We start from the raw sequence: 17228 nt of genomic DNA on the forward strand, positions 1-17228 counted from the left end.
TTTTACATTCTCTGCCGGGTAATTCTCTGTCGGGCAATTGTTGAGCTCAAACACGTTGTTTGGCACGTGGAAGAGAATTTTTATGTTGCCCATCACCCATTTCGGATGTACGCTGTATCTGGCAGAGCATTTCTGCATACGGGAGAACTACCGGATTTCGATTACCTTTTCTGTACACACTAGTGGGTGTTAAAAAAGGGCGTCAGCGCGAATGTATAAGTCTGGCAGCTTAACATTTGTCATAGTCTGGAGAAGAAAAGTGTTCTTGTGTTCAGCCCAAAGGCATAGTCGATATTTTTTGTCAACATGTTTTATTGATCTCCGGAAAGCATTTTTTATGTAATATAGTTCTTATACGATGCTTAAATTATTCACCTTGATAGCTTCTGCGACAATCTAAAATACAACAATCTTCTCTATGTTACTCTTACACATTGATGCTTACTTCAGCAATCCAAAAATGTTTTCTCGTAACGTCAGGCTGTGTATCCCTTGCATGCACTGTGTACACAATTGTGTACGCCAGGATGCTGCCTCAACCAACAGCGAGATCATTGATAAAGGTAATTATGCATAAATATGTTGTAGGCATCTTCAAAACATGTGATTGTAATAGTGCTACAAGCTTGTATAATATGTGCAAAATGTCCGACGAAAATCGAGTGCGAAGCTACACTGTTGGCCGTTTTTTGTTCCGTGTCAGTATGTCGTTGGGTGTTGTGAGGCTAACTTCCTTCAATGTCCTTTAGGATGTTTTGAACCAGACATAATTTTGAAGTGGCTCAAGAGGTGGTTTTCAGGCCTGCTAGGCATTAAATTGTTTATAGTTTCATATGCTGATGTTCCATAGGTATGTTTCACATGGGGTTAAGAACCTGTAAACTTATATGAACTCACATAAAAATGTATTATAATAGTTAGGATTTACAGCTAAGCACTTTTTACGATTCTTAAAATGAAAGAAGTGCAGGGAAAGTAAGTTTTCAATCAACAGAATTACCAGATGCCTGAAAGGGACCTGGTAATTCACTGAATCCAATAGGCATAAAGATGCTTACCACAATTGCACTTGCAAGGATTACACCCGACGCACACAGCCAGGCATGTACTAGACCAGGTGTCGGCACATCGCTGATTTCTGGGTACTGCAGAAAAGAAAATAAAGGCAAAACACAGCTCTTCTAACTACCTATTTCTTCCGAAATAAATGCAATTATCAATTGCTCCAAAGGTATGTTTGGCTGTCTGTGGAGCACTTTTAGGCAACGTTGAATTCTTCAACAGATCCGCACGACGCGTCTGGTGCCCCACCAAGGACTAAAGTGCGTTATCTGAATCGATTTTATTGTTGCAGGTTTCCACAAAGCCCCATGCAACGATATGGGGAACAGCTTTCTTTCTGGGGTTTTACATGCCAAAAGCAGTTCTGATTATGAGGCACGCCGTAGTGGAGGGCTCCGAATTATTTTGACCAACTGGGGTTCTTTTACGTGCACTACAACGCAAGCACACGGGTGTTTTTTGTTTTTGCATACGCCTCCATCGAAATGCGGCCTGGTGCGGCTGGGATTTGACCCCGCGAACTCGTGCTCGGCAGCGCAACGCCTTAGCTAACTGAGCCAGCGCGGCGGGTGATACGGAGTACGCCACTTTGCTGTACGTTTCATATTATAATTGAATTCATAGCACGCCATGTGCATTAAAAGAACGTTTTGATGTTAGTTCTTCCTTGATAGATTTATTTACTTTTTAGTTATATAGTGGTCAGTATACAACGTCGATGACACAAATTTCTTTAGGCGTTTTTGAGTATTTGTAATATACTGAACTAGTATAAAACTTAATCGATAAGTACGGCATCGATGTGAATGTCACATAATAAGTGTATCGGGATTCGGTCAGATGTAAAAGGTAAATTATTGCTTTCTGGAGATACTTGTCACTCTATATTTTCGATAACTATTTTGAATCCATAAACCTAATGCTCTTGTGTTTGCAAAGAACAACAGCATATTTGTTACCTTTGTCACTCGATGTACTTGTCTGGATTGTAAAAACGTAAAAAAATGTTTGACACAGTTAGTTTCATTTGTTGTTTAAAATTTCTTCTGTTTTACTTTCTATTCTCCAGTTTCTTTTTGTAGCATTTGATACGAAAAGTGAGTATTAAGGGAACTTGAGGAGTAGTCTGTGTAGAGAACAAATGATGGGAAGGGGGAGCGCCTTTCTCTATGTCCGAGCTACATCTGGCTCGCTTAAACTATTACCTATTTATTAGTTTATTCAGTGGAAAAAAAACTCACCGCATTAGAACGGTATATACCGTGGTAGTTTTTTTTTTATATTCGAACACTATTTTTTAGAAATCGCCTATGACGTAAACTGCTGTTCAGAATTTTAATGGTGCATTTATAGAATAGCCGGACTTACCTCGTGCGATAAAGTCTATGTGGAGGTAGCTATTTATAGATATTCACGAAATATATTTTTTACTTACTCTACAAAAGAACACGGTGCTATTGCATTTGTGAGTCCTCGAGTAGTAAAGCTATTTTAGGGTTACGAGACGTATGTGGGCCCAATTTGACCGATAAGTGTTTTTGTGATTTTCGCTAATGTTAAGATGCTCTATGCACCTGATTTTTAAACTGTAAAAGTAAGTGTGCAAATTTTGGTCATTCGAAATCTTTATTTATCACAATTTCAAAACCTTAATCTCAAGGCGCCACAATAAATGTCACTGCTGTATATTACTAATATAAATGCTCTACGCACCAAACCAGGGGTTTTGTACATATCCCAAGGGTGATAGGATAAAGACGGCTAGCATAGGTAGTACCAATGAGTTTATAGAAAGTAATAAGACGGGGAATAATTACATTTGCCTATTCACGAGTACTGCTGAAAAAAATACGCAACGCCTTTCAAAGTTTTTATACTAAAATCTCCTGTAGGCCTTTGCTTAGCCTCAATGAATTCGTGTCGCACTGTACCTCCGTTTTTTATGAGGTACTTTTCTTATGGGGTACTATGAGGTACACAGTCCTGCCCTTGCACTCTATCCTGACCTGCAGTAAAATATATTTATTGAAAGTCATCCATAAAATAACGTATTTATAGAAATTCCTTTATTGTCTCTATGCGCAGGAGACGCAACGTGCAACATTTTTTCGACATTTTGTGCACAACACAGAGTTTTGATATATAATTAGTACAACTGCTAAGTAGCTGTATATGACAAGAATGAGCAGTTACAGCGACACAAATAATCATCTTAGATATTATTTTGTGCACAGGAACTCATGTCCTTCTTCCTTGAACCAGTAATACCGGAATTGTTTGCATTTTTTTATTCAAATAAATACTGCAGCTCCGCTGGGGCTATTACAATGTGAGCATGCCATCACACGTCAATCATTGACAATGGACGAGCATCTCTAGGCAAAGCATTCTAATCTTCATTTCCTGAAGAAATTAATCCATCTCCCGCTAAAGGGAAACATGTGTGGATGCGAAGCAGCGGGGAGATGGTTAGCTTGAGCGGGAGATGGTTTCGCGGCAGCGGCCTGAGCGCTTATCGCGGCGCTGTACAGGAGAAAAATGAGGCGCGCGCGCTCCGTCATTTTCATACCGCGGAACTACCGTGGCGCCCCCAGCAGAGTATGCAGCTGTCGCACCGCCTGCCATGCGCGCCGCTCCGGATTCCTAGAGGAGAGAAAGGGGGGGGCGTAGAAGAGACGATAGAGGGGGAGGGGACGCGCATGCGCTGTGAGGGTGTGGGACGCCGCGGGAGGGATGGACAAAGCCCCCGCCATAAGCTCCTTCGCATCTAAAACTGTTTTGTGCATGTTGGTACTAGTTCGAAACTTTAAACGGCCGGGGCTGTCAGAGCTACGAGTACTGGAAATTCGAGGGAATCTAATTTATTTATACAAGCCGGCTGAGTGTGACGGGCTAAAAAAAGATGTAGACTTCGATGTGGGGACGTGTTGGCGGAAGGGTTAGGTTTTAATCTAGAAAGTTAAAATTATCTGGACTTGTATTGTAATTCAAGAAATTGCAAAGGCGTCAGCACGGACAGACGTGTTTTCGTGTAATTGTCATAGAACAAGCACCGAAAACTATGCGACAAAATAATTTTGTTTTTTCAGCTGGACGATTTACTGCGACTACGCTCGGTACATAATTTTATAGTTGCACAGGAAGAATACGTCTGCGTAAAAGCCGTACTATGGCATCTTATTTGAAAGCGCATAACATTTGAAGGAGACACAGGAACACGAATACATAAATTAAAGCGCTTCAACACTTGATGCTTCAGCACAAACTAGCCAAATCTGATGCGTTACTCCATACTGGCGATTTCGTCACCTCTTTTTTTATAATTTTAATGTTTACAGCTGCCGACTTAGCTTCTCAAACTTGCTTTGCAGTGTTGCCGGGGTGCCCTGAAACGGTCTTCTTTTGAACGAGGAGATGGGAAGGCAAGTACATTATCTGTATGTTCACGTTGAAATGTAGGCGTAAGGCTCCATACTTACCGCATTTGCATTGACACCAGCCAGTCCTTCTCAGGCAGCTGACTTGGCAATCACTGCCGCATTGTGGCATGTAACAAGGGACATCCTCTGAAATTAAACACAAAAATTCCCGAAACGTCTATTGTTCTTCTACTAAAGACATATATGTTCAAATTTGTACTTCTGTGAAACCTGTTCTAAATAATGCCTTTAGCTGTCTCAGTGAAATGTATCATGTTGCCGTTTGTCCGAGGGAATTAAAGTTGAATTTATTGGTAGCACTTCTTTCATTTCTCTTTGGTGCAACGCTTTTTAGCATTATTTTGCCTTTATCCTGCAATTACTTTGGCAGTGCTAACGATTTGCAGCTAATCACAATCTGAACAAAATCGAACTTTCGAGCTGTGTAATTTTCCTTCGTCAGTATTGCCCGTTGCGATGCTTGCAATAAAGTACGCACGAGACGTTGCCACAGTATACTGAAGTGTAGTGCAGTTAGGTGTAAAGAACTCAACGAAGATTGATAAAGCCGTTCCTCCATTTTATTGAACTTCTTCTTCTCCTCCGGTACTCGCGCCACTTCAACTTCGCCTTGACGGCACTCCACATTCTCCGGGGCCCCTGACTCCATCCCTCCTGGGATGGTACGGGATGATGTTCCCAACGGAGATAACTTCGATCGTCTTAGCCGGAGTCTCGTAGTACACTGACTTGAGGATTCCTTGCTGGCTTGCCGTTGTGGTGACCATGTATGGACCACTAAGTTGGCACTTGGAGCCGCTCAGTCCTTTCATGACGAGTATAAAACTTCCAGGTTCAATCACAGGCAACTTATGAGAGTGCCTATTGTCGAAGTTTCTCTTCATTCTAAATTTATATTTCATTTGCTGTTTGGCTGTCTTGGGGGTCTCTAGAAGAATAACGCGGCCGGCGATTCCTAACTGATGATCTGCAAGAAGCCAAGGACTTGTTCCATTTGCACAAAAGTATGGACTGCAGCCCAACCCCTCCGTGTAGGTGTTATTGTGGTGAGTCACTGCAGCTTCCAAGGCACATTTCCATCCCCCAGGGAAGGTAGGGTATAAATCCAAATACTTCTTGAGGTCGCGAATTAACCTTTCTGCGAGTGCCTTGCCTTCCGGATGGTACGGAGTCGAAAACCTTAGAGTGATGCCTCTCTGTTCGGCCCATCTTCTGAGCTTTTCGCTACGGAAAGCAGGTCCATTATCAGAGAGCAATACTTTAGTTGTCTTGAAGATGACGCGTTCCATTAGGGTGATTACTGAGTTGGCATCCTCCTTTCCACGTTTAGCTGCTGCCATTCTTGTACATTCGCCAATGGTGACAAGGAAAGCCTGCGTCCTCCGCACGCCTTCCTCCTTCTTTTTGACTTCAGCGAAGTCGAGGTGGACAACTTCAAAGAGTACGCTCGAATACTTGGGAATGACCATTTCGTTTCCTCTAGGTTTGTATTTGGCTTTAGCCATTTGACACAGGTGGCAAGTTTGGACGTATTCGTGTACGTCTTCTTTCTTACTTTCCCAGGTAAAGCGCTGGTTTATCTTTCTGAACGTCTTTGAGAATCCGTCATGCCCACCCGAATCGGCGTTGTCGTGGTAAAGACGCAAGATTCTTGGCCGGCATGTTTCTGGCACGTAAAACTTGCCGCCCTGTGGTCGAATTTCCTCTGTTCCCTCCCAGGTGTGGATGGCGCAGACTTTTTCCGTATTTGCTGCTGATGTAATATACAGCCTCGATAATGCATCAGCTTCTGGTATCTTGTCCCCTGGTCACTTCAAATGTGAAGTGCTGCAGTTCGTTGATTCACCTTGCAATTCTGCCTTTAGGTTGAGAGAGCTTGAGAAGATAGGTAAGTGCTTTGTTGTCCGTAAACAGCTTGAACTGTCGACCTTCAAGATACGTTCGGAAATACCTTACAGCCATTACCACTGCAAGTGCTTTCTTTTCCGTAGTAGGGTAGTTTTCTTGCGCTTTCGTAAATGTGTATGAGTAATAACCCACAGCCTTGAGTTGGCGCGCTGGTGGCTGTGAGTCATCCCGTTGGTAGAGTACAGCCCCAGTTCCATAAAGTGATGCGTCCGTGCAGAGCTCGAAAGGTTTTTCGAAGTCCGGAAGTACCAAGACCGGATCTGAAGATATGATGGTGACAAGTGCTTGATATGTTTGTTCGCAATGTTCACTCCAAATAAACGGTGCACCTTTCTGTGTAAGAGATGTCAAGCACTTCGTCATGGTGGCGTAGTGTGGTATGAAGGCTCGAAAGTGTCCAGACAGACCTAGAAAAACTCGCAATGAATGCAAATCGTACAGCCGAGGCAATGTCTTTATCCTCTCGACAGACAGCTTTGGTGCTTTTCGTGTGGCCGTCAAACATTCTGCCCAGAAATACCACAGACCGCTTGAAGAACTCGCTTTTTCTGACATTGATCTTCAACTTGGCTTTACTCAGTGCTTCCAAAACCTGTGATAAATGCCTTGCGTGCTGGTCCTCTGTTTTAGAGTACACAATTATGTCGTCCACGTAGACGTTACAAAATTGTTCGGTACAAGCAGATAGAACATTGTGCATCATTTTTTGAAACCAGGGGCCTGAGTTCTTCCAGCCAAATGGGAGCCTGTTGTATTCGTACACATTGAAAGGTGTAACAAAAGCTGTAAACTTATTGTATTCTTCTTGTAGAGGAACTTGTCAATAATCATTGCAGAGATCGATTCGCGAGAGCCACTCACAGCCTCCAGTTTCATTAATTATGTCATCGATCCGTGGCATAGGAAATGGAAGCAAGTCTGTCTGTCGGTTTATCAATTGGTAGTCCGTGCACAACCTGAAAGTATACCGTCCTCCTTAGGCACAATTGTTATAGGTGATGCAAACGGGGATGTCGAGGGCCTGATGATGTTAGCATCTAGCATTTGTTGCAGTTCGTTTTTGAGCCATATTTTCTTCTCGTGAGATAGCGGATAGGGCTTCTTGCGGACTATATTTGTGTCTCGCAGCTTGAATAGAACTTCCAGGAAAGGAGTCGCAGGAGTGTACGCTCCAACACAGATGAGCTCAGGATACGTTGTCAGTATCTCGTTTGCGTTTCTCACCGTACTAACCTGCGTTTCTTGTGCCAAGCAGTTTTCTTCTAAAGTTGAGTCGATAGTGTATTCATCTTTCCAAGATATGTTTAACTTAAGGCGCCTCATGTCCGGCCTTGACAGTATGAAAGAAAAATTCACGTCATTCATTACAAATGCCTTAACCTCGATTGTCCGATTCAGGTATTTAACATTCACTGTTGTCCAGTAATGCAGAATTCTTCTGCTGCCGTCGTAACTTTGCACCTCCACTGCTTTATCTTGTCGGATTTCCCTTTTGTCTGCCAGGACTTCATTTATGAGACTCACAGACGCTCCTGTGTCCACTAGCACATGCGTGCCTCTGCCAATCATTTTCATTTCGGCATGAAGAATGTTAGTCTTCAATAAATATAGAACAGCTCTGTCGTTGTATGACACAGATGCACTGTCCTTACACTGTACTTGGCTTTCCATCCTTTCACTCCCAAGTGATATCTCTTTCGCTTCTGCGTTCATCTGCTCTCGGGTTACTATGCTGTTGGTGTCCACTTGACCAACATTTTCGGCTTTCTTCCACGTGGTTAGATGTCGGTCGGCATGCGCAACAACGTTATTCAGGGCGAGTAAGAGATCCTCGACGGTCTTAGGAGATCTGGCCAGCAGCTGTTTCTGACAGTCTTTGTTCATGACTAGCATAATCAGTGGCACAATTGATGTCTCAGGAAGATTTGCGTCAACGAGCAGGAGTAGCCTTCGCTTTTCATAAAAGTATTCTTGAAGGCTTCCGACTTTGTGTCTAAACAAAATGGCATTGTTCCACCATGTGTAACCGGTTAATTTCAAACGATGTCAGGAAGCTCTGTTTCCACTGACTCCACGTGTCACTAAGGTGGTCTAAGATTCTCATGTCGAACCACTTTTTTTTGCAATTCTCGACAAAAATGGCCTGAGGTTTCTTATCTTGTCTTCGTCCGAATGCCATCGATTTTGTTGGCAGGCGTATTCATATAAGCCAATCCACGTAGTGGCAGCCGTTGATATACCATCAAAATGGTCCGGCTTAATGGCATCGCCTTTTGGAACGGCTCTGTGTAATGCCGCCTGGCTCAATATGTTCAAGAGCTGTGACTGTTGCTCAACCTGCTTTGACTGCATCTGCAGTAAGTCAATCATAATAGATATGGTATTCTGTCCAGAAGGTGACTCATTGAACGGTGTCGGACAGTAGTTCTCGTCATGGTGCATCAAAGTGCGAAATTCAGCTGGACCTCTCTCTGTCAAGGGACACTCGCGGGAGCTTGCCTTGCTGGTGACGTCGATGAGCGGCTGGATCGATGTAGAAGACCTGCCCGAGTCAGCGTCGCTCTTGTCACGTGGACGGTAGCTACCCGGCGTGTCCATGTTCCCGTTCCGCGAGTCTTCTCAACGCGCACTCGTTTTAATCCTCTGCGACTGCGCCAAAATGTAAAGAACTCAACGGAGACGGATAAAGCCGTTCCTACATTTTATTAAACTTCTTCTTCTTCTCCTTCTCCTCCGGTACTCGCGCCACTTCGACTTCGTCTTGACGGCACTCCACATTAGATTTCCTGAATTTTCAGTTTTTCTGTTTTATTCTACACCACTTACGCAATAGGCTCACTCAGCGGGTGGGTATTCTAGATAGGATAAGCCACCAGTAAGTGTGCTACAGAGAGACAATAGATATATAATTGTAGGAGATAAATAATTTCACACTACTCCCACCGATATAAAAAATAGAGTCGTGCTTTCACAATATATGGCGAAGTAGCTGCAGCTTTCATTTACTGATCTCTTATACTGCTTTTACCGTCGCATGAAAGAAGTCGTTCTAAATATTCATGCTTTTGCCATTACAATAAAACTCCCAGTACTAAATGTGAAGGCCACTGTGCACGTATGCACACCTTGAAAAATTTGCATTGTTGCATTTATTATTTGTAAAAAACAGCAAATATTCTTTGTCAACGTGTATGATGTCGTCACTCAATTCAGTAGGTAATATTAAATAATTACACAGGCAGCAGTGCTGGTTTTGAGGCGGAAGTTACACTACTTATAGGTCCTTCATCCCAGACTATGTATGTGTTGGGGAGACATAGAAAACTATCTTCAAATATGAACAGCTAAACATGTTCCGCGTACAGGAAAATACAAGCTCCGAATAAAGCACGTAAACCACAATTTTCCCACATTTAGGGAAAAGTTCTTGTTCGAGCTATACGCTACTTCGTGCTCTAAAGCAAAACTAACAGTGCATACACGCTGTAGGCGTGCAGACGCATGCACGAAATGTAATGTTCTCACGACAGTAGCAGCTACACGCGTCTGCACGATTCGGACAGACTAGTCGTTGCGGGCTTGGGCACGTGGGTTTACGGCAGTCCTGATCAACTGCAACGAGAAAGCAAAAAAAAACTCATTTGTGTCAGAGGTTATGCAAATGTTTTAAGCAAACAGAATGTAACAACAGTTGTGATGAGAGTTCCAAAATATACTCCACGCAAATCTCACATGTGAGAGTTGACTTGAAAAGTAAATTGTACTCAGCTGGAGCTTGACTGCTTTTCCCGTCGGCTTGCGCACCACATGTTTTACAATTCGCACTGATATTTGATCAAGAATGACTGCTCTCTGACATCTTGCTTGAGTAAAAAAAATACTGTGAATTTGGAATCCGCATGCTTATACGCTAGTTGAGCCAAAACGTATTATTTTGGTGTCCTGAATGGGGGCACCTTTTTTTTCTTTTTTGCAACTTACATCATCAGCGCTGCTGTTGTCAGTAGTTCTGCTGAAAGAACTACTGACAACTGGCCCATGTTTAGAATTACTTTGACATATACAACAGAAAGACCTATCAGAGATCTTGCTTCTACTTTTGCAATTATTGTTTTGTAGTATTGCGTCGCTACATTTCAAATAAACTCTACTGTTAAACGTAATCTGCCTATTACTTTCTATCCTTGGGAACAGGTGACCTTTAAACGCAGAATATTACGTAAATTTTCGTTAGTTACTCACTTTTCTCCAATAACCAAACTGCCAATTTATCGTGAAAATGATAGATATGACGACAAACCTAAACTAAAAATAAAAACTTGGGTGAAGCCTAAGCTTCGCCTTTTATTGTAGAACTCGATAGCTATAAAGGGTCCCAGACTGCTCACGCTTCCGGGCAACTGCAGCTTATGCAACCGCAATCATTACCGGGAAATGCTTGCGGCGAGCGCTATGCACAAAGGCGAGCTATCTCGTTCTTTTTATTTTTGACTCGCACCGCAGGTCACGCCGCTGCACAGCGCCTTATCAACCGCGGTTGAACGCGATTGCCTGAAACGCCGCCGGCGACGCTCTGATGGCATGGCGTGAGAATTGTTGCCTTTACGTGTCGTCCATGATAGGTTAGGTTAAGGTTATGTTAGTTTAGGTCAGGTTAGGATAGGTTACGATAGGATAGCTTAGGTTAGGGTAAGTTAGGTTAGGTTAGCGTAAAGGCTTTAGGTGGCGCGGCGTACTCTCAGAGCGGTTGCAAAGGGTGTCGAGCGTCACAGGCGGAGTTTGAGCCAATCTCGTTCAACCGCGGTTGCTAAGGCGCTGTGCCTTCTAGATTTTAAATATATGCGCCCGGCATGGTAGAAGCGCAGCGCGTCGCGCTATGATTGGAAGACACGTTTCACTCACGATCAGCTGACGTTCAACGCCGCCGGCCCTGTGCTCACTGCGCAACAAGGCCCTTAAAGCTGTCGATTTAAATTAGGTAGTAATTTTGACAGGGTATTCTTTTGTCGGGATTATTGTTTTACGCTTTTATACGACTCAACTGTATTCTGAAAGAGTAAAAGATTAAACCTACCAACATTTGAAGTGCATTCCACGTGCTATATCATTTCGAACTAGTAAACACGTTGAATTCTGTCTTTGGATTACCAAAGGGAGCTCTCCCGTCAAATAACTGAAACTCGAACATTCACAGGAAGCTTTGTGAGGATTTGGTTTACTCTTTAGTCTTTTAACTGTTACTCATATTGCATCAGATTACCCTTAACGAAAACTCGTCTGTTGTAGAATTATTATATCTTGCAAAACTGTCTGAAACCATGAATTCATACAAGGTAATTTGCCCTAAGTATATGAACACACCCATATATCGTTCTAGTTTATAATTATTCAAGTTTCTCGTCCTGGGCTTACTTGGTTAATAAACCGTCAGGTAAACTTTTATGCTCTTATATTATTCCACGTGTTTCTATATGAAGTTGATTAGTACATTGCGGAAAGGTTTGCTTTACGGTCGATGCATTTTTTTTTATTTTATGGGAATGGTTTACCTCTGGGTGTACGTTTGTTTAAATTTCGCAAAAATTTTTATTTATTTAAAAATGTTTGCGTCTTACGGGGTCGTAATTATTAAAGCTACAAAACTTTCAAAAATATTTATACGGAGACTTTATGCCATTGCAACCTTCAGCACGGTTACAGTTTATGGCATTCATGCTTAGCCATAGACAAATCTTCTAGGCAATGAACAGGTACATGTTCATTAAGACTACACGAATGACAGCTAATATTTTTTGCAATATAGAGGCTCAAAGCATTGATGAAGCTAATGGCACGTGTACTTCAACGGAAGCAGACCTGACTTGTTGCAGTTTTCTTTCACGGCTTCTGTAATTGTTCTCTAAAAAAATATGGTTTCTCGAGTAAAATTGCTTCAATACACATGAGACGAAGAAATCATTCTGGTAACAGGATCTGTTTCAAGGTCAGCTATACGGCACTTTCGGATGATCAATAATGTTTACTTACAGTATGTAACGCCATTTTTTGTGACAAGCCGACCTGCAAATAATAATAAAGTACAAATTAGAAACAAACACATCACGGTGATGACTTCGCTGTGGTCTTTTACTACGAACAATGCCCATTTGAACAGGTTATTCACTGAATCTGTGCGGTGGCACTGTAATGCTGCAGCTTAGAAATCCCCAAAACAATGACCTAGCTGCACAGCTCCCGCGATGAAGTTACAGATGACGAAACTGAACAGCAGGTATAATAAAATCAGTTTTAATTAGCCTGTGTAAGCGATGTTAGGCATCTCTGATCACACTCAACCACTTTGCCTTTGGGCATTTCACACTCTGCTTCTCATGACACAACAATTCCCATTTACCAACACAATCCTGTGGCTGCACATATAGGAATTGAAGCACTCAGGATTTACATTCCCACTAATACTGCGTTTATTTGCACTACCTAGCCTCTCTGCCAACGCGAAGTCCAGGCACTGCAGTTTCCAGCATGGGAAATGCTAACAATCACGTGCTTACATAGGGCTTCACGCCCGCGACTGGACCGTCAACCGCCATTGTGGTGGCCTACACAACCGTGGTAAATTTGATTATCACTAAATTGCAAAGCAGACCAACGTCCCCAAACAGCAATAAAAGAAGTTGCTGAACAGCACTTATATCAGGCATATTGTCATTTGGTGCATTTATGTACGCATGCTTCAGTTTCTGCAAGCAACTTGTCCAGTGCGACGGTTATGGCGGCAAGATTCACATCAATCAGGTTCAAGTTACTCCATACCAAAATATCAATGGTTCGGAACTTCCAGTTCTCAGAGCCGCCGTTGACTACAGAGATCAACAGTCTCCTAACCAGTGGACCATATTTTGCCATTACAAGGTGGGTATTAAAACTCTGTCATCAAATCTGCTTCCAGGACACCATGAAGAGCTGGTGGAAAACAGACAATCAAAACGCTGTTCTGCTGAAAATGGGCACACATTCTAATTTAAGTGTCTACCAAATTTTTTCAGCATTACCCGTTTCGAAACAAACAAAAAATCAGCACGTTTTCTGCACAACTATGTGAAGCTTGAGTTCGAGCACTGGGGTGAGACATGCTGCACGATAAGTTGAGTATATAACGAGTAGTTCACTGCAGTAACAAACGAGGGATGAAGAAAAACGCAATAGACGTCACAGAGGATAAGATTATAAGGCATGATAAGCAACATGTATGTGAAGTTGGTGATGTCATTATCATCATCAGCCTACATTTGTGTCCACAGCAGGACGAAGGCCTCTCCCTGTGTTCTCTAATTACCCTGTCTGGCGCTAGCTGATTCTAACTTGCGCCTGCAAATTTCCTAACTTCATCACCCTGCCTAGTTTCCTACCGTGCTCGTTGGTGATGTAATTCATGGCTAATTGGTGAACACTGGGTGTCGCCTTCATCTTGCAGTGGACATAATAAATACTTATCATCAGGATCTCATAAATGAAGACGGGATAACAATCGCTGCCATCAAGCCGAGTGACGTCCATAGAGAAAATAAAACGAGTTTGTGCTTAAAAACCCAGCAAACTATTTTGAGGTTGCCAAAGCACGGCCCGTCTCCAAAAAATATAGAATAGCTGTGAATAAATTGTATCCTTCAAAACGCTGCCCACATCTCATCCAAGATATGGGCCAACTCCCGGTGAAACTTAAACTCAGTATTACATTCTGTTCTTCCAGGATAGCGAGAAAACATGCGTGTAACAGCTGGCTAACCCATAAAAAGACAGAGGAATAGAAGGAAATGTTTACTACCATGCTATCACTCAAGGGGAGCACTAAGCAGATACTCCAAATTTTGAATTCCATCCAGACTTTAAGAGTGGTGGCACCTGTGCACGTATCTCCGAGGCTCAACAAGCATTAGTGTCGCGGACCAGAATTACAATGTGTGAATCGTATAGAAAACCCTCCAAATTATACTCTTGGCACCGTAATAATACTCTTAAAAACGGCAGGTAACATATAACACGCTTTCAAATGCTTCGTATTAACGGTCTGGTTGCAGCGACTTATTATTACAAGTTATTATTATTAACGACTTATTATTAACGACTTATTATTAAAGCTAAAAAGACAGAGCTCGAACACTAAAACAGATAGTCGCAACAAAGCTATTTCTGTTCGTGTATTTCTGTTATCACTGGAGTTGAAACTTGTCTGTTTCAAGTTTCAACTCCAGTGATAAAACTAGCTGTTTGCTGCGACTGGAGCTTAGTGAATAGACCCCACAGGCGCTAAGTCACAGTAATGGCTTGATCTCAGAGGGAGGAGCTTCGTTGCTTGAAATAAAAACATGTTTAGAATAAATTAAACCATACACCTTTAATGACTGCTGCAATACTTTAACTGCCAGAATCACGTCTGTGAGTCCCAAATAATCCTAAAGTGAACAATAAAACTGCTCTTCTAAGGCTATATATGCTTCAAAGGTATTTTATTCACTGCAAATTGGGCATGCAGTAATTGATTTAGGCAATACTTTGTGTAATAAACATTCTGGAGTATCAAGCTACAAGGAAACAATGGTTCTGTGCAGCGCGTCCCACCTAAATAGCTGGTTCTTAATGCAGTTCGGGACACCAAAACTAGCGGCACATTGATAATCTGACATCGTACTTTGTTCCCGCACTTTGAAGTAAACTACCCACTCTATCCTTCACTACATGTACGTCAATTTCCGCTGGCTATTGGCCAGTGCGAAAAATATATCGCGTAAGAAACATTCACGTCCTAAAAGTTTTCTCGGTTTGGCCAGCTTAGATGCATAAATTTTCCTTTATTCACAAATAGGTTGCTAGCTTGAAGGACCCTTCAAGTTAGTATGCGGGGATGTAATCACAAAGAGAAAAAAGCAGCAATTGTGTTTAAGTTGCGCATGATGTGCTTTTATTTTGACGTCATCGTAAGTATGTGACGTCGTTATAAGTTTTTATTGCTGACTAAAATTGTGCCACACAATGGTATCCTTTCAGAATGCATTGAGCATACTTGCTTTTGGACATATGGATGACCGAGATAAGCAGAACAAAGGCCAAGACACGGTTGCTGCTCAACATGGCTCTGCGTAGGTGCAAAAGAAGTCGAGCTACACCAAATGCGTTGTTAAAAGGCATAATAGACTCCATTTATCAATTTATACTAATTGCGCGATAATTGGAAGCACTACGGCTAACATTGAAGCGTTGACATTGAAACACTCGTTTCTTTTCTTATTCATGTAGGATAATTAAATTTCAAAACAGTGGCATTATTAATAGAATGGCATTGCTTTATTGCCTTCCTCAGCCAGGCACGAGAAAGAAATCTGTAATTCTACGCCTATGTTTAGTTAAAAATTGAAGATGCATCCGAACTTCTGGAACTTTGACGAAGCACGTCAATCGTGTACCAAATCAACAATGGCAACGTGAGCGAATTGATAATAAGCTGAAGACGTTATACGCCATTTGAATTCAATGATTTGTCATATTTTACTTTGTCTTCAAGTGTGTTATTTATGCTGTGTACAAAGCTCTAGGTTGGTTTGATTACTTATTTACTCAATGGCAATGTTACTTCTGCACATTAAATTTGCTGATATCACATGTGGAAACACAAAATTCAAACACTTTATTCTCCTTTTTGTAATGAAATATCATTATAACAAAATTTTTTTCCAAACGCAGGAGATTGCTGAACCCTGATTGCAACTACTCAGGAGTGCCTATTGTCCTTTGACAGCCGTCACTGTGCGTTTGTCTTCCGCACAGCTGATTTCGAAGTGTAGTACTCTCGGCTGCACCTGAGGTGGCAGCGATGGAAACGGTCATTTGTTCTTGACTGCGCAAAGTGTTAGTGGCTCAATTAGTGGCGCTTCAGTTCTGTAGAACGTCAAAAAGTACTTTCTGGATGCTTGTAAACCAGTTTATTCCTCAATAAGCGATTTAAACAGATGACTGCTGCGAATATCAAAATTTGCATCTTTTCTACAAATTAGAATAAAAACATGATCACATTCTAGTCAACTTACGTCGCACATAAAAGCAATAAGAAATAAACTTGCTGAGCTGATCGTTTTCTGTAGGCTGAGAAGGACTATATTTGCCCCGATATTAAGCTTTACTAATTCTGAGGCAATCATAAAAGTACCAAATATTAGAAGACAAGTTTTATTATCGGTTTTAGAAAATGTTGTGGTTATGAAAAACGTTTCGCGTATACAGGTTTGTCGTTTTCGACAATACTCACATATTCAGCCGGACTAGTTGTTTGGTACTGTTCAACGATGGCTCGCTGTAATTTGTTTGACTGAGTCGCCTTTCTCCCTTATACGTTGAAGATTTTCCCCTTATTGTATAGCTGGTCTTTGTCCTTAGTAAACAACCCTGTGACCATGAGATGTCAGTCCTGCTCTCAGACTCGCTTCAATAAATTATACAAATACTCAAGGAGAAAAGCTACCAATTTACCAAATACTATTGTTCTTTCTTCGCCTTATGTGCAAAATGGAGATTTGAAGAATAAGCAAATGCTATATCGGTGGGTCGTACTATACCTACTAAGAATAGCATGAACGAGGCCGCTTATTAAAGTCAATGTAGGTCAGTCAACATGGGAGAAAAGTGATGTTTGAAAGAAGCAATACGTTTACCCAGCATATATGCCAAGAACTCAAACAGTGAATCAACAGAGACACATGCCGGACATTATAGGCAGGCGAAATATTTTCAACAGGAGCCTGTCTTTTCCAGATATATGCGCCTGTT

The 17228-nt window shown here is 41.9% G+C and overlaps 1 protein-coding gene across 1 annotated transcript; it reads right to left on the reverse strand.

Annotated features, from left to right (window-relative positions):
• Positions 1-1026: 1026 nt before the first annotated feature.
• On the reverse strand, positions 1027-16920 carry LOC119459509 (uncharacterized). Its single transcript, XM_049671466.1, has 6 exons — positions 16711-16920; positions 15476-15543; positions 12438-12470; positions 9936-10022; positions 4542-4628; positions 1027-1145 (listed from the first exon to the last, which is right to left on the reverse strand). Exons 2-6 carry the CDS (start codon positions 15537-15539, stop codon positions 1027-1029), a joined length of 390 nt encoding a protein of 129 aa, XP_049527423.1. The 5' UTR covers positions 15540-15543; positions 16711-16920.
• Between the last annotated feature and the right edge of the window lie 308 nt (positions 16921-17228).

Source organism: Dermacentor silvarum, chromosome 7 (assembly GCF_013339745.2).
Source record: "Dermacentor silvarum isolate Dsil-2018 chromosome 7, BIME_Dsil_1.4, whole genome shotgun sequence".
NCBI classification, from domain to species: domain Eukaryota; kingdom Metazoa; phylum Arthropoda; class Arachnida; order Ixodida; family Ixodidae; genus Dermacentor; species Dermacentor silvarum.